This window comes from Poecile atricapillus, chromosome 35, assembly GCF_030490865.1.
Source record: "Poecile atricapillus isolate bPoeAtr1 chromosome 35, bPoeAtr1.hap1, whole genome shotgun sequence".
Lineage (NCBI taxonomy): Eukaryota > Metazoa > Chordata > Aves > Passeriformes > Paridae > Poecile > Poecile atricapillus.
In genome coordinates this window covers 3,301,052-3,323,231 of record NC_081283.1, presented here as the reverse complement: position 1 = coordinate 3,323,231, position 22,180 = coordinate 3,301,052, and the positions used below count along the sequence as shown (strand labels likewise).

At 59.2% G+C, this 22,180-nt stretch overlaps 1 protein-coding gene across 2 annotated transcripts in view; it reads right to left on the bottom strand.

Annotated features, from left to right (window-relative positions):
- Positions 1–22,180, bottom strand: part of LOC131590862 (cyclic AMP-dependent transcription factor ATF-7) — a 46,324-nt gene that overhangs the window by 10,249 nt on the left and 13,895 nt on the right. For both annotated transcript variants that reach the window (XM_058861211.1, XM_058861212.1), the window contains 4 exons: positions 6,013–6,109; positions 3,760–3,878; positions 1,058–1,192; positions 575–732 (listed from right to left, as the gene is read on the bottom strand). In XM_058861211.1, coding sequence (XP_058717194.1) covers positions 575–732; positions 1,058–1,192; positions 3,760–3,878; positions 6,013–6,109 — 509 coding nt within the window. The remainder of the gene's footprint in view (positions 1–574; positions 733–1,057; positions 1,193–3,759; positions 3,879–6,012; positions 6,110–22,180) is intronic.

Genomic DNA, 22,180 nt, shown 5'->3' with positions numbered 1-22,180 from the left:
AGGGACAATCCCTGAGCCATTCCAGCTCCAGGGACAATCCCTGAGCCATTCCAGCTCCAGGGACAATCCCTGATCCATTCCAGCTCCAGGGACAATCCCTGAGCCATTCCAGCTCCAGGGACAATCCCTGATCCATTCCAGCTCCAGGGACAATCCCTGAGCCATTCCAGCTCCAGGGACAATCCCTGATCCATTCCAGCTCCAGGGACAATCCCTGATCCATTCCAGCTCCAGGGACAATCCCTGAGCCATTCCAGCTCCAGGGACAATCCCTGATCCATTCCAGCTCCAGATAATCCCTGAGCCATTCCAGCTCCAGACAGTTCCCCACCGCCGGGCGCTGCCGTGCTGAGCTCAGGGAGCGCTTTCATCTCTCCCCACGGTGAGTTTTGTCTCGTTTCACTGAGCTCTGCCTCGTTCCCTCACTCCAGGACAATCAGTTCCTGCTTCCTGCACTCCCATCCCAGCACTGCTGCAGCCGTGAGCAGCCTGGAGCAGCCCCTGGAGCGGCTCTGGAGCTCCAGGAGTTCATTCAGGATCTGCATCCCTGCCCCAGGACACCCCCTGTACTCACCCCAGCTGTCTGTTGGAGGGGGGGGCCTGGGTGATGACGGAGGTGGGGGACGGCAGCGTGGGGTGCAGGGGGTCGTAGCCCAGGTGCAGCGGCAGCGAGCCCGGCCGCACGATGGTGGGCGTGGGTGTGGAGAGCATCAGCGGCTTGGAGGGCAATTCCTGCAGGAAAGAACACACAACAGGGGCTGCTGACAGCCAGCCTTCAAATCCTGCAGCCTCCAGAATTCCTGCAGCCTCCAGAATTCCTGCAGCCTCCAAAACCCCAGAAACAGAGGGGAACACACGGCACACGGTGAGGAGGCGCTCCTGCCCCTCAGCTCAGGGAGTTTCAGAGGGAGGGGAAGCTCCAGCCCCTCTGCCCGTCCCTTCAGAGGCCCAGCTCAGGCCTCAAGGAGCCCAAGTCAGGCCCCAGAAAAGCCCAGCTCAGGCCTTGGCCCCACATGCAAAGGGACACCAGCAGCACCACCCATGGGGACAGCCCCACCTTGTCCTTGTGCTGGGGCGAGCGTGGCCGAGACGCGGGGCTGTCCGGCGGGGACGAGTCCACCTCCACCGGCTCCTCCTCCTTGATCCTGATGTCCGGCGTGGAGGGCAGGGACATGTCCAGGGCCCCGGAGCCCTGCAGGAGGGAAAGGACAGTCAGATCTGAAAGGCTCTGGAAAGGACAATCAGCTCCAGAAAGGACAATCAGCTCCAGAAAGGACAATCAGCTCCAGAAAGAACAATCGGCTCGCATTGTTTGCAGAACGTTCGGCTGCTCCCCGAGGAAGCTGCTCCGTCTCCCAGCTCTTGCCAAATTATTTTTATTTATTTGTACTGAAGCAGCATCTGGGAGCCCGAGGCAGAGAGCGGGGCTGCTCCAGCGCTGGCCAAACGGAGACGGAGGCCCAGGAACGAGAGGCAGCCCCAGATGGCAGCAGTTTGTGGGTTCTCAGTAACACACACGGCTTCTCCACGGGTTGTTGTTATGATTTTTTGGTATAAAAAGGGCCCTGCTAAGGAGAACAGGTACCCAAGCCAAATGCCTGCGAGTTACAGGAGGCACTTTCATTCACAGAAGAGCTGTAAAACATTGTATAAATCAGCCTGAATTATTTTATTACCCGATTATCAAAAGCAAACAAAGAGCCATGCAAGTTATTAAATATCTATGAGCGCCCCATTAAAATAAAACCCAACCATATGCCTGGACTTGGCCACTTGCCACCACCCTGGGATCCAGCAGCGCCACGTGGCCCAGTGGAACCAGTTAACGACGTGTGGGGACCGGAAAGGGCAGGGGGACAAGTGAACTGAGGGGGACAAGTGAAAGTGTCCCCGTGCCACACCTGGAGGGAGAGAGCAGGGAGGGAGGCAGAGCAAGGATGATGCTCCAGACCCTGCAAATCACCTGGTCCATCCATCCATCCATCCATCCATCCATCCATCCATCCCTCCATCCCTCCCTGCTCCATCCATCCATCCATCCATCCATCCATCCCTGCTCCATCCATCCCTCCCTGCTCCATCCCTCCATCCATCCATCCATCCATCCCTCCATCCATCCATCCATCCATCCCTCCATCCCTCCCTGCTCCATCCATCCCTCCATCCCTCCATCCATCCATCCCTGCTCCATCCCTCCCTGCAGTAAAAGGGTAAATGTGGATGGTTTAGAGTGGAGTGAGGCTCCAGCCCCACAGTTCGGGGTTCCAGAGGGGGATGCAGCCCCTGGGTTTGGGGTTCCAGAGGGGGATGCAGCTCCAGCCCCACAGTTTGGGGTTCCAGAGGGGGATGCAGCTCCAGCCCCACAGCTCGGGGTTCCAGAGGGGGATGCGGCTGCAGCTCTGTGCCCTCCCTGCTTTCCCTGGGCGGGCGGCGCTGCTGGGGAAGGTGCAGCAATAACCATTTCCCTGCCCTTTCAGGGCTGCTGCGGGAATTCCAGAGGAGCCGGGATTAACATGCAGCAAAGTTTCAAACCGCTTAAAGCGCCCCCGGGGAAGCTCCCGCTGCGCCTGTGTTTTTAATTAACGGCGCTGGTGCGAGACCACCCTTGCAAAAAGGGAGGACAAACAGCAAAGTGGACGCTGGAAGCCGAGCTCCGGCCAGCTCCGGCCAGCAGTGAGTGACCAGCTGACCTCGCCCGGACAGCGGCTCTGAGCAGGGAGAATCCTTTCCCTAAGAGCCGACAGCCCCCGATATTTAGGATATTTAGGATTAATTAATTGTTCAGGAATATTGGGGCCGAGGCATCCTAAAGGCGATGCCCGGAGCACCGAGGGCCGGCACGGCTGGGTGGTCTCCCCGGGCTGGGGGTCTCCTGCTCGGCCATTCCATCTGTGCAAATCCCGGCCGCTCCTTCCCCGCTCGCTCCTTGCAGAACAAAGGGCAGGAGCCTCTGCAGCAGCCGCATACCAATGAGAGAGATCAATTTCGGTTTAAAGAGCCTGTTATTGGCGAGGGGGGGAGCGGGTGGGAAGCCAGGTTTCAGTTTTAATTCTGAATTCCTCCGTTCCCCATCTCGGGAAGATTTACGCGGCTCGGCTCCCGCAGTTTATTTCCGAGCAGCGCCGCTGACTGCGAGCGTATGTACGGACATACATCAATTTAGTAAATGTATGTGCCAGGCTGAGAGCCCGGCACGCATCTGCTGCTGCTCCGAGCCCGGCGAGGCAGGGGAGGGGCGGGGGGCTGGAAATGTCCTTAATTAGCTGCTTTCTGATGAGATCCCGTTGTCCTTCAGCCCCTGGCGCTCGCCGGGCTGCGGGGGCAGCCTGGATCGATGGCGCTGGCGGAGCAGGGAGCTCTTTGTTCGGGAGAGCCGCTCTTCTCCTCCGAGCCGCTCGCTCCAGACACGCCGGCAATGGAAGCTCCGCTCCCTGCCCGGTGCCGGCCCCTCCGAGACACAATCCCGGCCCCAAGGAGGATTTTGCTCCCGTCCCGCAGCTCCTTCCCGAGCTCGGAGGTGTTTTGGGTACTCCCCCTCTCTATTTCCCCCCCTTTTTTCCAAGGGAAAAGCCAAAGGAGTAACCAAGCATTAAATCTGCTCTCTGCAGGCCTCGGATCGGTGGGAAAAGCAGCCAAAGGCACCCGAGTCACAAAAATAAGACCCCGCACACGCCAGCAAATTCTTCCCGAGGGGCTGTGCCCGTGTCAGGGGCAGCGCCGCTCCCTCCCCGCCCTCCCAGGGCAGCCGCAGCCTCTTGCCTTTTTCTCATCATCCTCAGCAGCTTTCTTGAACTCGTGCTCGAAGGAGCTGGCCAGCTCGTTGAAGAGTCCCACCTCCTCACAGTTCTTCAGGAACCGAGTCGGGGTCGGAGTCTGGTCTGGTTTGGGTTGGAACACCGGGAATTGGTCAGGGAGAGGCCAAAAAAATCCCATTTTACCCATCCCAGCCCTTCAGAGGAGCCATGGGGAATGCGAGTGGTGCCCTGGGGACAGCAAGTGACGCTTTGGAAAAGGGACAATCACTTCTTGCTGGTTTTGTTTCTCTGGTGTTTAAAGGAACAACTTTTGGAGCAAGAGGATTCCTGTGAATTCCCGGCTGTGGAATTCCCATCCCTCCCACCCCGGGGTTCTGCCCCATCCTCAGCGGGACAAGGAGGGAACACCGGGAGTTTGATCTCCCTGAAATCATCGACACAGGGAGAGGGGAGAGCAGCTGAAGGGAGCGACCCCAGGGCCAGGCAGAGCCCAGTGCCAGCTCCCAATCCCACTGGGATTCCCTGGGAATGCTCCCAGTGCCAGCTCCCAATCCCACTGGGATTTCCTGGGAATGCTCCCAGTGCCAGCTCCCAATCCCACAGCGATTCCCTGGGAATGCTCCCTGTGCCAGCTCCCAATCCCACTGGGATTCCCTGGGAATGCTCCCAGTGCCAGCTCCCAATCCCACTGGGATTTCCTGGGAATGCTCCCAGTGCCAGCTCCCAATCCCACTGGGATTTCCTGGGAATGCTCCCAGTGCCAGTTCCCAATCCCGGAGCACCTCCAGGCCTCTCTCTGGCCGTGGCCCAGCCCATAAAAGCACAAGGAGCCTCCAGCTCCGCTGGGAATCCCACTGATGGATCCAGCCCGCAGACAAACACCGGGATTTTCCAGCACAAAGAGCGTCCCGGGGATGATTCAGCCCCGACTCCAAACCCTCCCTCTGCTGGGTTTGCCACTGATGCAAAGTCCCCCTCTGGGCACCCTTTGCTTCCCCCCAGATCCCAATCCATAAAATCCAGGAACTTCATCAACCAAATCTCTCCGCAGGAGGTTGTTTTTCCAGGGCTTTAACAGCTCTCAGGGCTCTTTTGGGATCGCTCCGTGTTTAGCATTCCCGAGCTGCAGAGATTTCCACAAACAAAGCCTGGGAGCTCCGCGCTCCCGTCCTTCCCCATCCCATCAAAATCCCTCTCCCTCCCTGGCTCAGCCGGGTCCTGCTCCAGCCACAGGGCCTGGGGAGGCAGGGAGAAATCCCAGGGACAAAATGCTGGCTGGAAAAACCCCGGGATGGGTGGAATTCCAGGCAGCCCTCACTGCTCAAAGCCAGCGGGGTTTTACAGCCCCCGTCTGTGTCAGACACGCCCTGCTCTGGGGGGTTTAGCTGGTCCATAAATTGGGACAAAATAAATAAATTTGGGTTCGGGGGGGTTTAGCTGGTCCTGAACTGGCCACGGATAAATTGAGTTCGTTTGGGGGGGTTTTGTGTTTTACCCCAGAGCAGCTCCCCAAGTGTCAGGGGTGACCTTGTTCCTCGTGCTCCTGAAGTGTTTCATCCCCCCAGTTCTGGAATGATCCCACTGGGAATGTATCCTCTCCCTGGGAGCAGCTTCCAGCCCACAGCTCTCTCAAAACCAGCTGAATTCCCATTCCCTGCCTGCACACGGATTTGGGCTGCAGATAAACGGGGAGAAGGTGCCAGGCTCCTGCAGCAGCTTCGTTTTCCCCCAGAACCCCTCCAGGAACCACGTCAGGAAGGGCCGGGAGGGGCTCTGGGACCTGCCCAGAGATGTGTGAGGTTGGGGTTTTGCCCCGGTGTTCAGGGGCTGCATTGCCCAGGTGCTGCTGGAGCTCCTGGCTGGGCTCTGCAGCTCGCTGGGGCTTGGATTTATTAACTGCAGCTTCCTAAAAGCTCGGGAAAATCGACACCTGGGCTGAGAGGGGAAGCTGCTTTGTCAGGTTTGGTTCATCGTCCTCAAAGCACACGCAGAGACGTGAAAGCCCTTCTGGCCATAAATCCTCCAGCCTTTAATAAAAAAGGGCGAGAGCTTAAAAAAAAAAATTTAAAAAAAAATTAAAAAAAAAACCCCCAAACCCCACAAAACCTGATACTGCCATAAAAAAAAAAAGAAAAAACTTGGAAGCCTCTGGCTTTCCTTTCCCCCTGATTAAATGCAGATCACAGGAGGTTTTATGGGTTTTGCAGTGCATCTGGTCCCTGGCATCAATCTTGCCGGGCGCTGGCCGGGCACATACCTGCGATGATGACGGAGTCGGTGCGAGCGGGGCCGAATTTCAATGTCATCTCATGCTTGTGTTTATGAACCGCCAGGTGGTCCTCGTTTGTGAACCTCTGAAATGAAACAATTTAGAAAATGGGGAATAAACGCACTCTGTGTTTTACGGGCCCGTCCTGCGGCGGCTGTGGGGGAGCACGGCTGGAGCGGCTGCCAGGGCTGGGACAGGGGGACAGGGGGACAGGGGGACACAGGGGACAGGGGGACAGGGGGACACAGGGACAGGGGGACAGGGGGACAGGGGGACACGGGGACAGGGGGACACAGGGACAGGGGGACACAGGGACAGGGGGACAGGGGGACACAGGGAATGGCCCTGGCGGGGTCTGGACACTGGGCACAAGGGCTGCAATAATCTGGCTCGGCAGGTGATGGAGCGGATTCGGGCTGGAGATAAACAGCAGCTGATGGGAACGCAGGGAAATTCTCCCTTCCAAAATTCCCACTTTGTTCCTGGTGGAGGAAAAGGGAATCAGGCGCTCCTGGGGTAACTTTTCCCGTGTGGGGTCAGGCAGAGCTGGCCCCGCTGGAGATTCAGCCCCTGAGTTTTTATGGAGTGAGGAGGGAGCCGATCCCGCGTGGGAGGGGGAGCACCACCCACCCCCACCCAAAATTCCACCTGCGGGGAGAACGGCGGGGTCAGCCCCATCCCTGAGGGAGGGCAGAATCCCCACGGAGCTGTGGGGCTGGGAGAGGCAGACAAAGGCAGGCAGGGAGGGCTGAGAGGGGGAGGAAGGCAGGGACGGGGTTAAAGCACAGCCCCATAAAGCCCAGGATGGATTGCGTCTCTCCTAATAGACTGCGACAAACGGGGCCGGGGCACCGCAGCGCTTTGATGCATCCAGCAGCACCGGCTGCTGCCACAAAAACGCTGCAGCAGCAGCAGCAGCAGCAGCGGAGCAGCAGCGCCTTCCTGCCCTTTCCCCCTTCCTTCCCTCCCCTTCCCAAATATCCCAACACAAACCCCCCCGAGCCACCTGTTCCTGCGGGGCTGGCACCCACTTTGGGCCTTTCCTCGCCTTTATTTACGGCTCTGCAGTTTTAGCAAATAAATCTGCATTTGCTGAGCTGAGCAGAGGCGGGGGACAGTCCCAGGGTGGCGGGGGACACTCCTGGGGTGGCGGGGGACACTCCTGGGGTGACGGGGGACACTCCCTGAGTGGTGGGGGACACTCCCTGAGTGGCGGGGGACACTCCCTGAGTGGCGGGGGACAGTCCCACCACTCCTGGCAGGGGACACTGCTGGGGTGGCAGGGGACACCAAGACATGTTGCACACAGCGTCCTTCATTGCTCACAAGGTGCCCGGGCAGTTTGGGCTCAAATTTGGAGAAACCAGAGCTGGTGGGAGAAAAGCCAAGAGGTTTTTCCCCGTGGAACTCCAGACTGAGCCCCGTCCCTCCCAGCTCCGCTCCGTAACTAAACCCAAATAAACCCAAAATAAAATTTCTCGACAGTTTGGCCAAAATCTGCCTGATCTGGGCTGCTTTTCCTCCCCGCAGCTCCCGATGCGGCCGCTCCGCTCCAGCCTGGCCACGAACCCTTTTTGTCCACGGAGCTTTTGCAGATCCCGGCGGCCCCGAGACGCTCCCGAACAAAGGAAGAGCGAGCGGGGGAGAAGCGGCGGCGCCGGTTCCGCAGCGCCCCGGAAAGCGCCGGCCCCGCCAGGGAAGGGACACCCACATTTCTCCATGGTTTTGCCCCCCAAATCCCCGGGTTTTGTGGAATTCGGGCGGCTGCGGCGGGACCCTGCTGGGATGGGAAATGAACCCGGGTTTTGTGCGGAGCGGCGGGGCTGGGATGAATATTTAGCAGGCGGGCGGTGTCGGAAATCTGAACACCTGAGACGGAGAGAGGATAAAAATGAAAAAGAAGAAAATTCCCAGTTCTCCCGCTCCGTTTTGTGCTAAAGAAATGGGATTTTTAGGTCAGGGAGGGAAGAGCGAGAGGTGCAGAGCAGGGTCGTGCCTCTCCCACCAGCCCCAGCCCAGCCTCGCCAACGCCAGGTTTATTTTAATCTTTCATTTTCCTTCATTGCCGGATTTTTTTTTCCCCCTATTTTTTTTTTTTTCCCCGGCACTTTCCGTGCGTCGGGCGCGCGTTACAGCTCTATTTAACATCTTTATGTGGGCTCACAGCTCGGGAGCTCTCTCCTTCCCTGCGCACAAACGCTCACAGACACAATATATCTTTCTGCACACATTTCCAAACGCCGAAAGCCAGAGGCTGAGTCTGGCACTTGGGTTCTAAATCATGTCATTTTACACAGAGAGGGGAAGCAGAGGGGGGAGAGGAGCGGGGGAAGAGAAGGGAAAAAAATGGAATGAGTTAAAGCCACAGCACTGGCTTTAATATTTAATCTCCTTCCATCAGCAGCTGACATACAGCAGGGTTATTTCAGCTGCTATTTTGCGGGTGTCGGAATTAAAAAGAAGATGTTGGCTGTAAAGCCTTTGGGGCGAGGGACAGGAGCAGGGTGAGCGCTGCCAGCCGCCCTCGGGCTTTCCCCAGGCTGCAGCTGCCCCTGTGACCCCAAATTTGGGGTTTTTCCCTCGAGCCCGGGGTGTCGCAGCTCTCTGGGGCCCCACGGGCTGTGCCAGCCCCACGGATGGATGTGCTGGGGCTCCAGGGATGGATGTTCCGGGGCCCCAGGGATGGATGTGCTGGGGCTCCAGGGATGGATGTGCTGGGGCTCCAGGGATGGATGTTCCGGGGCTCCAGGGATGGATGTGCTGGGGCTCCAGGGATGGATGTTCCGGGGCTCCAGGGATGGATGTTCCGGGGCCCCAGGGATGGATGTTCCGGGGCCCCACGGATGGATGTTCCGGGGCTCCAGGGATGGATGTTCCGGGGCCCCACGGATGGATGTGCTGGGGCTCCAGGGATGGATGTTCCAGGGCCCCAGGGATGGATGTTCCGGGGCCCCAGAGATGGCTGTGCTCGCTCCTGGGGTGCGCCGTGAGCCCGGCCCCGGGCTGGAGGAACGGGGGTGTCCAGAGCCCAGGGCTTCTCCCCATTTTTGTTTGGTGCGGGGGTGGGGTCAGGCCGGAGCTGCCGCAGGTCCCCAGGCCGGGGGATCCTGGAGCAGGAGCTCTCCCGGTGGATTTTAACCTTGCCAATCCCGCTCGGAGCCCACCAGCGAGCCACTCCCCCGGCCACAATTCCCCGCGGAGCAGCCGGGGCGTAGCTGCGGTCCCGGCCGGGGGGGCTGAGAGCCAGCGCTGCCTCCCCACGCTCAGCACGGCGAATTAACGAGCGGAATTAATGAGCTGTCAGCAGCCGGGGAGCCGAGCCCTGCTCCGACCTAACTCGGCCCTGGAGCCACCGGGGCCTCAGGGACACACCTGAGCACGGGGACACTGCAGGGAACAGCAGGCGCTGCAGAGCCGATCCCAGCCCGTTCCCAGCCCATTCCCAGCCCATTCCCAGCCCATTCCCAGCCCATTCCCAGCCCATTCCCAGCCCGCAGGGCCGGTCCCGCAGGCCGGGGTGGCTCAGGCGGGCTCGGGGTGTCCCCGCGGCCGGGGGGACCCCGGGGTGGCGCTCCCAGGGTGAGCGATGTGCCCCCGCTGCTGGCTCGGGGCCGGGCTCCATCTCCCAGCTGAGCAATGCCGGGATCATTCCCTCCCTGGCTGCACGGATTAATTCGCTAATGTGCCTAAAGTGCCCCGATCCGGGAGTGATTCATGGCTGGGAAGGCCGGGGGGACCACGGCAATTACCCGAGGCCCATTTCCATGGCAAAGGAGGCGTCGGGATGAGGGGGGAGCGCCGCAGAGACCTGGTGGCTCGGGAGAGAATTCCCAGAGCCGGGCGAGTTATCCCGGGGGACGAGAGGCAGAGACCGGGAGCCGGAGGGGCCCCGGCTCTGACGGGGGATGAAGGACACCGGGGAAAGGTTTGGAAGGATCGGCTCAGGAAGGAAAACCAGACCGGGAACTGCGCTTGGAGAGCTCGGGCTCCACAGCGGGGCCGCGTTCCACAATCCAGGGAAAAGCGGGAGGAGAGGGAAAGCTGGGAGAGGTGACCCCCCCTCCCCTCCCCTCCCTGCCGTGCCGCAGCGGGGCCGGATCCCGCTCCACCCCGGGATGCAAAATCCCGAGTTCCCCGAGCCTTTCCCGAAAAGCCGATTCCTGCTGGCTCCGGGAAGGAGCCCTGGACGCGTTCGGAGCCATTTCCCCCCTGCAGCCGCCCCCAGCTCAAACTGCAGCGAGATTTAAACCCTGAAATGTTGGTTTTGGCTCAGGCAATGCCAGGGACCCTGTGTCTCTGCCTTTCCCTTTAAAATGCTGCTCCCTCCTGCCCCGTGATTGATTCCGGGTCCTTCCTTGTGGTTAAAAAAAAAGAAAAAAAGGGAGGAAGAATAATAATAATCAAACTCTGGGCAGCGCTGGGTGAGGAATCCCCGGCCCAGCAGCCCCACAGAACATTGTGCAAAGCACCAAAAGTGGCGTTTTCCCCCTTTTTTGTTTGCTTAGAGAATATTTATTTTTTTTTGTGCCATTTACACAAAGAGCTGAGCGGGTTCTGGAGCCCACCCCATCCATCCCATCGCGATCCTCCTTGGCCAGAAGGGCAGAGCATTTAACCGGGAGTAGGTAAATAATTTAATTTACATTTCTATGGCTCCGTTTATCCCAAAGGGCTTCTCAGGCACGGCCCCCCCTGGAATGCAGGTGTCGGGCAGGGGGGGCAGGAACCATCTGGCTGAGTGCGCCAGGAGCCAAGGACGTCCCGGGCAAAATCCTCCACAAACTCCGCGTTCCACCTCCCTTTTCCTCATTTTCCCCTTGAATTTCAGTGAGATGTCCCCGGAGGTGGGAGCAGAGCTGGAAACGCCAGGCTCGGGGTTATCCCGCTGGGATTTAACCCCTGGGCACCTCTCACCACCGGCTCCAAGGAATGTCCCGAGCTCCGGGAAGGAGCGGCTGCAGGAGCGGGGTCACGGAGCCCGGCCCCACAAACCCCCCGGCAGCAATTCCAGCCCCATTTCCCTCGGGAATGACGGGGATACAACCCCAGCTCCCAAATCCGCACCGCGGGACAGCAGCGAGCATTTCCCACAGCTCCCACACGGCTCGGGGTTAGGGTTAGGGTTAATGTTAGGGTTAATGTTAGGGTTAGGAGCGGATCCCAAACCCCGCGGGACGGATCCATCCCAAAGAGCGGATCCCACGGACGGATCCATCCCAAAGAGCGGATCCCACGGACGGATCCATCCCAAAGAGCGGATCCCACGGACGGATCCATCCGCGGGACAGAGCCCGAGCGGTGCCGGTGCCGGGAATGCGGCGGTGCCCGAGCTCCACACGGTGGAGCATTCTGAAATGCGGCGGAGCATTCGGAAATGCGGTGGAGCATTCTGAAATCCCGGTTCGCTGCCATCGAGAGGGGTGATTAAAGGCCGGGTGTTAATTACGGCAGCCGCGGAGCCGAGGGGGGCGCCCCGCGGTAATTAACGGGGTGAGCGGGGGCTGGAGCGGCTCCAGCGCATCCCCCGGGACGGGAATGTCGGGCCCGGCAGCCGAGGGACCCCGGCGAGCCATCAATCCCGGCCGGGAGCCGGGAGCGGCTCCTCTATTGATAACTGATCCATCAATTAGCACACAACGTGTCTATATTATTATAGAAACATATATTACAGTACATTCATACGTGTAATAATTCATATATATCAGTACACAACCTATATACATAATTATATATACACATATTACAATATTATAATATATGATAATATATTAATTATTATAATGCATATATTAAAACATAATAATATGCTATTTATAATAATTAATATATTCATTATTATGCGATGCGTATATGATATATACATATAATACACTATAATAAGATATTATTTATAGAGATATATATTATTATGTATATATTCTATAACGCAGCGAGTGTTAACAAAGGCACTTTGGTCCTTCCCCTCGGTCGGGAGCTCGGAGCTCTCCCGGCACCGAGGGGAAGGCGCGGGATGAGCGGAATTCCTGCCCCAAGGCAAAGAGTGGCCGAGCCGAGCCGAGCGCTGCAGGAGGAAAATTAGGAATTCTTGGGAATTCTGCTCTTGTGGAGAGAGAACCGTGAGCCTCTGGTGGAATAGAAAGGGTGAAGGAAAGAGGAGGAAATAACAATGAAATCAAATTCCCCTGCAGGGCTGCAGCTCCTCCTGTCCTGGACACGGCAGATCCTGCAGGAATAACCCGGGAGCTTTTCCCAAAGTTCTCTCCCCCAGCAAACAAACAAACAAACAAACAAACAAACAGGGGAGGATTTATGGAGTGCAAGCAAAAGCATAACAGGAAACTCGGTCCCTGCCCAGAAACAAGAATGGAAGTGTAAAAACAATTAAATCCCGATTAATTTGCGGCGTCTGCGTGCCCCGGGAGGCTGCGGAGGGATCGGAAAAGCCTCTGGAGAGGGGCCAAGGCCGGGAGAGGCTCTGGCAGCAGGTGGGACCTGGGATGAGCTGCTCCAATCCCTGCCAGGCCTGACCCCGTCCCAGTCCCGGAATTCCGTGGGAATTCGGGGTGAGGGCAGAGCCCTGCAGCCCACGGGGCCCTGCGGAAAGGGAAACTGAGGCAGAACGAGCCAGAGGCTACACTGGGGATGGCTCCCGTGGATTTGGGACACCCAGAGCAGTGTGACAGGACAAAGGGCTCGGATGGAACTCTGGGAGCGGCTCCTTCCCAAACCTACCCCGGGAAGAGCCGCAGGGAAGCCGAGCTGGGCAAAGGGACTCCGGTCACTCCCTCGGCCCCGGCCCAGCCCTTCCCAACCCCGTTCCTGGTGCAGGGGAGGCTCCTTGGTGCCCGTCCCCTCGGGAGAGGCCCCACTGCACATCCCAGCCATCCCAGAGCTCCAGAAAAACAAATCCTACAGCAAATCCTACACCAAATCCTATAAGAAATCCTACACCAAATCCTACACCAAATCCCACACCAAATCCCACACCGAATCCCACACCAAATCCCACACCAAATCCCACACCGAATCCCATAACAAATCCCATAACAAATCCCACACCAAATCCCATAACAAATCCCACACCGAATCCCATAACAAATCCCACACGGAATCCCACAGCCACCATCGGCCCCGAGGGGCCCGGGCTGTGCCCGTGCCGGGCTGGAAGCGCCGCCGTGGCTCAGCCCTGACCTTGGAGCGGCACCACAATCACCCAGAGGATGCCACGGCCCCATTCAGCTTTTGAAGGCCCTGGAACGGAGATTTCCTTCAATTCAGCGCAGTATTGGGAATGTGCCCGCCCATTCACCGAGCGCAGCCTCTGCTGATGGCTTTATCGCCTGGAAAGGGGTTTTTTTGTGGATTTATCTCCTGGGGAAGCTGCAGCTGCCTGGGAAGGGCAGCAGGTCAAACGCAAAGAGAATTCAAGTCGCTCACAGGTTTGGGGTTTGTCCCCTCCAGTGGCGGCACGGAGGGAAGAGGCTGCAGGGAAGTGCGGAGGAGCCCGGGGTTAAAAACACCCCAAAAACGGGGAGAGGGAATTCCTGAAGGGTGGGAGACCATCGTGGGGAGAGGGACAAAGCGGGAGGGGCAGCCTGAGATTTGTGGATCCTCGGGAACGACAGGGACACTTTGGGAATGAGCCGGGGATGTGTCCCATGGAATGAGTCCATCCTCACCCATCCCTCTTCATGGAGCTCCCTGACCTTTTCCCAGCCTCCCACCCTGCAGTTCCCTTTATCCTGCTCATTCCCAGCACCAGACATTTTCCATCACTGCCATCCTCAATCCCTGCATAAAAACCTCATTTTTGTGCCTCCCCACGCCTTTCCCTGGAGATTTTGGCCAACCTGCAGCTCCCTTCCCTCCTTCCCTGCTCCTGCTTCCCACATCCAGCCGCATTCCCGACTCCTGCCTGCGCCGAGCCGGCAGCACTGCGGTAATTAAAGCTTTTAAAAAAGGAGAGCAGCAGCAGCAGCAGCAGAAAAAAAAATCGGCGTTTGCCTCTTCTTGCCTCTCGGAAGAGCCACCTGTTTTCTCGGAACGGGATTTATGGGCACATTAACGTGGAGCTGCTGCTCCCACCCTGATGAGGTTCTCAGTGACCCTCTTCTCCCCGGAGATTTATGATTTCTCCCAGCACACTCCCATGCCTGACTCCATCCTGCAGCCCCTGGATGCCTCTTCCTTCCCCCAAAATCATCTGCAGTCGGTTTTCCAAAGGTGCTCGGTTTTCCCAGCCAGTGGGGTCAGGTTTTTGTGGCAGAGGCTCCTCGCCTTTATCCCATTTTTTTCCACAAGGGGAGGGAGGTTTGAGCCCACCCCGTGATGGGATCAGGCTCAGCGAGCAAACATTCCTGATCCCGACAAAATTCCCAGCAAAAGCTGGAGCCTCCCAGCCACACTTTGCTCCCAAATCACGTCCTGGCCACCCCAAACCCTCCCACCTGCAGCCCCCGACAAAACCGAGCGGGTGAAACCCTGAAGTGCCTGGAAAACCTTTCCCAGCAGCTTCCCCCACATCCCACGGCGAGCTGCTGATTCAGTGATGTGGAAACACAAAGCCAAGGTCACCAAAACCCCTCCTTAAGGAGCCGGGACCGTTTTTCCTGCCCGCGTTTCTGCAGGTAATAAAATCTCACACGGAGCCATTGGAATTCTCCTCTGGAGCTCTGCAGACGTCGGGGCTTTGCAGCCACCACCCAGCACCTCTGGCAAGGGACACGGCTTTAACCCAACCCCAAACCCCAAACCACGGGCTGGGGAGAATTCCCGAATTCCAGGAGTGGGGAATGAGCAGGATGGCTTGGGAACAGGGAGAGGGGAACTGCAGTGGTGCTGCTGGACAGGGAGAGGTCACTCCCGAATCCTGGGCACTGCAGGGCTCTGGGAAAGGCTCATTCCCAAATCCCGGGCACTGCAGGGCTCTGGGAAAGGCTCATTCCCAAATCCCGGGCACTGCAGGGCACCGGGAAAGGCTCATTCCCAAATCCCGGGCACTGCAGGGCACCGGGAAGGGCTCATTCCTGAATCCTGGGCACTGCAGGGCACCAGGAATGGCTCATTCCCGAATCCCGGGCACTGCAGGGCTCCGGGAAGGGCTCCGGGAAGGGCTCATTCCCGAATCCCGGGCACTGCAGGGCTCTGGGAATGGCTCATTCCCGAATCCCGGGCACTGCGGGGCATCAGGAATGGCTCATTCCCAAATCCCGGGCACTGCAGGGCTCCGGGAAGGGCTCATTCCCAAATCCCGGGCACTGCAGGGCTCTGGGAAGGGCTCATTCCCGAATCCCGGGCACTGCAGGGCTCTGGGAAGGGCACCAGGAATGGCTCATTCCCGAATCCCGGGCACTGCAGGGCACCGGGAAGGGCTCAGAGCGAGCTCCTGGCCCCGGGATCAGCTCCCCGGGGGCTCTGCAGGTGCCCGAGGGCAGCAGCGGGGAGGGGCAGGAGCCTCACAAGGGAAGGGGAGGGAAAAGCCCCCCCGGGCTGGGGTCCCCCTCCAGCCGAGCCCGCCGGGGCCGCTCCGGGGCTGCCACAATTCCTGATCCATCTCCATCCCGGTGAGCACAAAGCCCCCCCCGGGCAGCCCCTGCTCGCGCAATTCTTTATTGTCTGCATCTTCACTCCCAGGGGGAATTTTAGGACTTTAATGTTTTCATTGTTGTAATCCGGCATATAAAAAATAATAAAAAAAGAAAAAGCATCGCTTGAGCACAACAGCTGGGCCGAGCTCGGGAGCCGCGGTGCTCCAGCAGGTGTTGAACACGCTCCGAGCTCTGCGGAGCGGGAGGAGCCGGGCTCAGCCTCCCCTGCCCGGCCTTGGCTTCTGCTCGCCCCGGGCTTTGAGCCCGAGGGGCTCCAGAGAAAGCCCCGGGGGTTCTGTTGGCTCCGCCGAGCCCCCGGAGCGCCCAGCCCGAGCGAAACCCGCCCGGGAGAGGCTCCCACACCGGGACACCGGGAACCGAGGGGAAAACCTCCGCAAAAACCCCAAAGTCCAAAAGAAACCGCCCGAGTGAAACCCCCACACGCTCCTCCAGAAATTCAGGAATTAAAGGTGGCTTTTCACCCTGCTCCCGACATTTCTGGCCCCCTGGCGCTGAGGACACGCTGTGTCCTGTTTGCCTCTGCATTCCCGGTATTCCCGGTATTATTCCCGGTATTCCCGGTATTCCCGGTATTATTCCCGGTATTCCCGGCATTCATTCCCGGTATTCCCGGTATTCCCGGTATTATTCCCGGTATTCCCGGCACTCATTCCCGGTATTCCCGGTATTCATTCCCGGTATTCCCGGCACTCATTCCCGGTATTCCCGGCACTCATTCCCGGTATTCCCGGCATTCATTCCCGGTATTCCCGCTGCCGGAGCCGCATGGATCCCGCGGTGCCGCAGAGGGGCGGAGCGGCCGCCGCAGCCAACAAAGCATCCTTGGGAGAAAAGGGAGGATTTCAGGAGCCGAGCCCCGGCTGGATCGACATTTTTTATTTAAACTTTATTGCTATTTTTATTTAATCTTTTTTTAAATTTAAACACCGTTATCTGGGTGTTTAAATAAATCCAGGGCACAGGGCAGGGTCCAAAGGGAAACGCTGCGGTCCCTCTCCATCCCACAGAACCCCTGACACCGCTGGGAAGGGATAAAACCCCAGGCACATTCCCCCACCTCCCGCTTGGTGGTTTTTTACTGAAGTGACAGCTTGGCTGGATTTTAGACAAGAAGTTTACAGAAAATCCTGCAAACTCAGGCACCTTTCTGAGGGCTGGATAAATCCTTTTCCTCCCCAGCCCTGTCCCTGCTGCGATGCTGATTCTGGGATATCCATGATGTTGATAACGAGCTCTTTGTCAGAGCTGCTGCTCCGAGGAATAAGTGATTTGTTCTCACAGTAAAATAAAAAGGATTTACAATTGTCTCGGAGCAGCAGGCAGGGAGCGAGCGAGGCTCCAAAACCAAACAGCCTTGACTTCAAAATACTGGGTTTAACACCGGGAAATATTGCACTTGCCAGGAAAACACCCCGAGCTCGGAGGAGGGAGGAAAAGCTCAGCCCCCGAGGGTTTGGCAGCTTTGGCTTTGAGACCCCTCCTTCCCTCCCTCCCTCCCTCGCCACCTCCCAGCCCTGCACAGCCCCGGGCTCAGCACAAACAGCGACTTTTGTGGTTCTGGGGAAATCCAGCCTGGGCCCAGCTCCGAGCCTGCTCAGGCTCCAGAGCCGGGCTCTGCTCCAGAGCTGCCTTCTGCTCCCCCGAGCCCCAGAAATGCCCCAGTCCGGCTCGGCCTGGCCTGGCCTGGCCTGGCTCAGCTCAGCTCAGCTCAGCCCAGTCCAGATCAGCTCAGCTCAGCTCAGCCCAGCTCAGCTCAGCTCAGCTCAGCTCAGCCCAGCTCAGCTCAGCCCAGCTCAGCCCAGTCCAGATCAGCTCAGCTCAGCCCAGCCCAGCCCAGCCCAGCCCAGCTCAGCTCAGCCCAGCCCAGCCCAGCTCAGCCCAGCCCCGCTCCTGGCAGCACAGTTTCCATTTCTGGCACACATTTCCAGGTGTGGGCCTGGCCCAGCTCCCTGTGCCCAGATCAGAAACTCCGTGGGTGTGAAAGTCGCTAAATCCAAACAAGGAGGAGCCACCGCGGTGAGGGCACGGCCGAGCTCCTTTAGGGGAATTGCTAGGATCGGGCCATCCTGGGGACACTGCCACCCCAGTGCCACCCCAGTGCCGCCCCAGTGACATCCTGGGGTCACTGCCACCCCAGTGCCACCCCAGTGCCACCCCAGTGACATCCTGGGGACACTGCCACCCCAGTGCCACCCCAGTGCCACCCCAGTGCCACCCCAGTGACATCCTGGGGACACTGCCACCCCAGTGCCACCCCAGTGCCACCCCAGTGCCGCCCTGCCCGCGGCCGGGAGGAGCTGGGCACCCCCGGGAAGGGAGCAGGAGAAGCCTGAGCAGGGCTCTGCAGCAGAAAAGCCTTTCCTGCAAGGACACTGCGGCACGGAGCTTTCCACGGAGCTTCCAGGCTCATCCGGGCTCATCCCGGCTCATTCCCAGCTCATCCCGGTTCATTCCCAGCTCATTCCCAGCTCATCCCGGCCCATCCCGGGTCCCCGGGCGGGCTGGGGCAGCGCTGGGAACACCAGGGCAGCCAGCCCAGGCTCCCCATCCCCATCCCCTCCTGCAGGGAACGGCTCCGGGCTGGAACCGGGAGCGCTGTCCGGCCCCGCTCCAGCCCTGGGTCCAGCCCTGGGTCCAGCCCCGGCTCCAGCCCCGCTCCAGCCCCGCTCCAGCCCCGCTCCAGCCCCGCTCCAGCCCCGGCTCCAGCCCCGCTCCAGCCCCGCTCCAGCCCCGCTCCAGCCCTGGGTCCAGCCCCGCTCCAGCCCCGCTCCAGCCCCGGCTCAGCCCTGGGTCCAGCCCCGCTCCAGCCCCGCTCCAGCCCCGGCTCCAGCCCCGCTCCAGCCCCGCTCCAGCCCCGCTCCAGCCCTGCTCCAGCCCCGCTCCAGCCCCGCTCCAGCCCTGGGTCCAGCCCCGCTCCAGCCCCGCTCCAGCCCCGCTCCAGCCCTGGCTCCAGCCCCGCTCCAGCCCCGCTCCAGCCCCGCTCCAGCCCTGGGTCCAGCCCCGCTCCAGCCCCGCTCCAGCCCCGGCTCCAGCCCCGCTCCAGCCCCGCTCCAGCCCCGCTCCAGCCCTGCTCCAGCCCCGCTCCAGCCCCGCTCCAGCCCTGGGTCCAGCCCCGCTCCAGCCCCGCTCCAGCCCCGCTCCAGCCCTGGCTCCAGCCCCGCTCCAGCCCCGCTCCAGCCCCGGCTCCAGCCCCGCTCCAGCCACAGACGAGCTCCCGCTGCAGAGCGCTTCCAACAACTGCCAAGGAATCCCAGCCAGAGGAATGATAAAGATTTTAACTTACAGGAAATGCTGCTATTAAATAATATTTAAGTCTTAATTATATTTTAAACCGGCCATTTTAGAAAAAAAGAAGTTCTATTACGGTGCTTTTGTAGTTAAAGGTCTGTCAACATTTCCATTTTAAACCTTCATTTCTAGGGGGTTTATAATTTGGCCATAAAAATTCATTCTAGGCTGGAACTTGGCAAACAGGGGCTCAGCCTAGGAGCAATATTTTTTATTATCCAATTTGGTTTAAATTGGTTTGGCCGTTTTTAAGTTATAGGAGTGTAAAAAATAAACGTTTACTGGTTTGAGATGCCTTCTCGAGCTTATTATTATTCAAAATTAGCCTTCCCCCTCCCCACCTCCAAAAATACCTTCGGCGAGAGGTGGGGGAGAGCATCGGGCTCTGCTGACAATCCAGGAGTTACGGCTCAAATTAATTCCCTCCTTTTCCTGCCAAGAGCCCAGGAGCTCCTGGAGGCCGCCCCGACTCCAGCCCTGCGAGGCTGCAGCTCGTGCAGGGGCTGCAGCGGCCCCGGCTGCCGGCAGAACTCGCTGGAAAGCTGCATGGCTGGGAAAGCTGCATGGCTGGGAAAGCTGCATTGTTGGAAAGCTGCATGGCTGGGAAAGCTGCATTGTTGGAAAGCAGGGATGCAGTTCTGGGAGATGCTCCTCATCAGGGCTCTCCGCTGAGGCTCCCCACAAAAAGCCACGGCTGGGAAGGGGCCGCGGGCGGGCGGCTGCAATTCCCGAGCACAGAACTCCGGAGTTTCCTGAGGTTTCTGGAGCAGCCTCAGAGGCAGCTGGGGCTGCAGGGACACGGCTCCGACCGTCCCCAGAGCCAGCTGGGGCTGCAGGGACACGGCTCCGACCGTCCCCAGAGCCAGCTGGGGCTGCAGGGACACGGCTCCGACCGTCCCCAGAGCCAGCTGGGGCTGCAGGGACACGGCTCCGACCGTCCCCAGAGCCAGCTGGGGCTGCAGGGACACGGCTCCGACCGTCCCCACGTGCCAAGGGCGGCTGAGGCGCAGCCAGGCCAGCACAGGGGCATTCCACCCCTGCTCCCCAGCTAAATTCCGAGTTTTCTGTGCAGGGAGGGGCAGCAGCAGCGCTCGGGAGGGGCTGTGGGGCTTGTGTGGGGAGGGCTGGCACGGCTGGGGCACCTGCAGGGCTGGAGGTGGCATGGGAGCCGCTCCCTGGGACACCCCGCCCTGGTGACACGGAGCACCCAGCCCCATGGTGTCCTGGTCACCGTGGTGTCCCAGAGCTGAGACCAGTCCATGATGTCCTGCTCACTGTGGTGTCCTGCTCACCATGGTGTCCTGCTCACTGTGGTGTCCTGGTCACTGTGGTGTCCTGCTCACCTGGTCACTGTGTCCCCTCCTCCCTGCCCACTCCCACTCCCCTCTTTTCCTGCCTTTTCCCTGCCAGGAGCTGCTCCCAGGGCCGGGACAGCGCTGGGGATCCCCTCCCTCGCTGGCCGTGGGGTGAAGTTGTGCCAGGAGCAGGCACGGCTCAGGGGCCACAGCTGGAAACGCCGCGGGGACACGGTGCCACCCCAGAGCTGGAAACGCCGCGGGGACACGGTGCCACCCCACAGCTGGAGCGGTGACAGCCAAGGGGAAAAGGCCCATCTTCCCCCCTCTGCACACCCTATAAAGGGAATAATCCACATTGCTTTGGATTATACAAGCCCCAAAGCCCAGCTCAGCCAATGGCAGGAGCTCATCCATTACTGGGCAATAGAGATTTAAGGGATAATGGCCATGGCAGCAGAGTATACAAAGCAATAAACTGCTTTTGAGGTTGGTTAAATGCCAAGTGATGCTGAGGCCTCGACGCCATAAACATTATTTCTATTATATGACAAGATAAGAGGATACAATAAACCAGTGAGAAGAGGGGGGGAAAAAAAAAAAATTCATTTTCTGGCCTCGTGAAAAGTTCTGGGCTCGGCGTTTCCTGGACGCTGCACAAAGCAGCACCTCCGAGCAAGGGTTTAGGGGGAATAAATTGGTAAATTAAGGGGGGGTTTAAAAAGCAAACGATTGTCTGAGGAAATGGCCTGGATAACTGGAGCTCTGGAATTAGGGCCGGAGGGATGATTTGTGTGCCTTGTAAAAGGGAAACGCTGCGCAGGGAGGGAGGGCAGGGCTGGGGAAGTCGTGCTCCCTGTTAAATATATTCAGTACCACGGTCCTGCCGCTGGCTTGGGCAGCAGGAGCAGCCAAACCGTTTCATTAACGAGGATATTCCTGCACAAGGATGCTCTGGAGAGCCTGGAGCAGCCCAGGGCTGGCATCTGCTGGGGCCTTGAGGGGGTTTGGGGCCGTTTTCCAAGGGGAAGGTGGATCCAGACACGGAGAAACTTCCCTGTGGCTCCCGAAGCAGCAGCCGAAGCCCCCCCGGCTCTGGAGCTGTGCTACAGGTACCTTAATGAGCCAACTGAAGGTTTAATTCCCTAATTAACGAGGTGGAGCTGTCCCACCGCCTGTCCCAGCCCTGGAGCGGCTGGAATTCGGAGCTTGGGAGGGTGATTAGCAGCACACACCACCCTGATCCATTTCAGCAGGAAACCCTGGCTCCAGGCACCCCTCTCCGCTTTCCAGGGGCATTCCAGAGGCAGGGGCCTGCTCCAGCTCCCTGCTGCCCTTCCAGGGGCAGGAACAGCCCCATTCCCTCGCTCGGAGCCGGCAGGGGGACACTCAGCACCTGTCCCTGCGGGCAGGCTCCGGACGCTCGACCTTGGCCGGGATCTTTTACCGGCAGCATCCGCGGCACATTCCGGGTCAGCTGTGCCACCCCGGCCGGCTGCTGGCAGCTGGGAGCTGGGAGAATCCCAAAATAACCCCCCCTGCAGCCCTGGCAACCCCAAACATGTTTACAGCCCGCTGCACGCCCCGGCCGCGCTGCTCGGCTATTCTGGGTGCCCTCCTCGCTGCCCTCAGCAGCTTCTCCTGGAGGAAAAAGGGAGGAAAAAGGAAGGGAAGAGGGTTTAAGGCATAAAAGATGGGGCTGGTGTCAGCTACAGAGGCAAGGAGGCAGCTGCTGGGGCAAAGAATTAAATGGGAAGCAAAAGAATTTGATTTTTAACCTTACACAAAAGGGGGAATCAGTGCTGGTTCCGCAGAGCTCAGCTTGGTTCTGCCATTCCTGCTCCTCCTCCCAATCCCAGGGAGCTGGAGGAGGCTGATCCCGAATTTCAGCGAGCAAAAAAGGGACTGGGCACCTTGGGGCACCTTGTCCCACATTTATCCTCCCTCCCCACAGCTCCCAGCCGT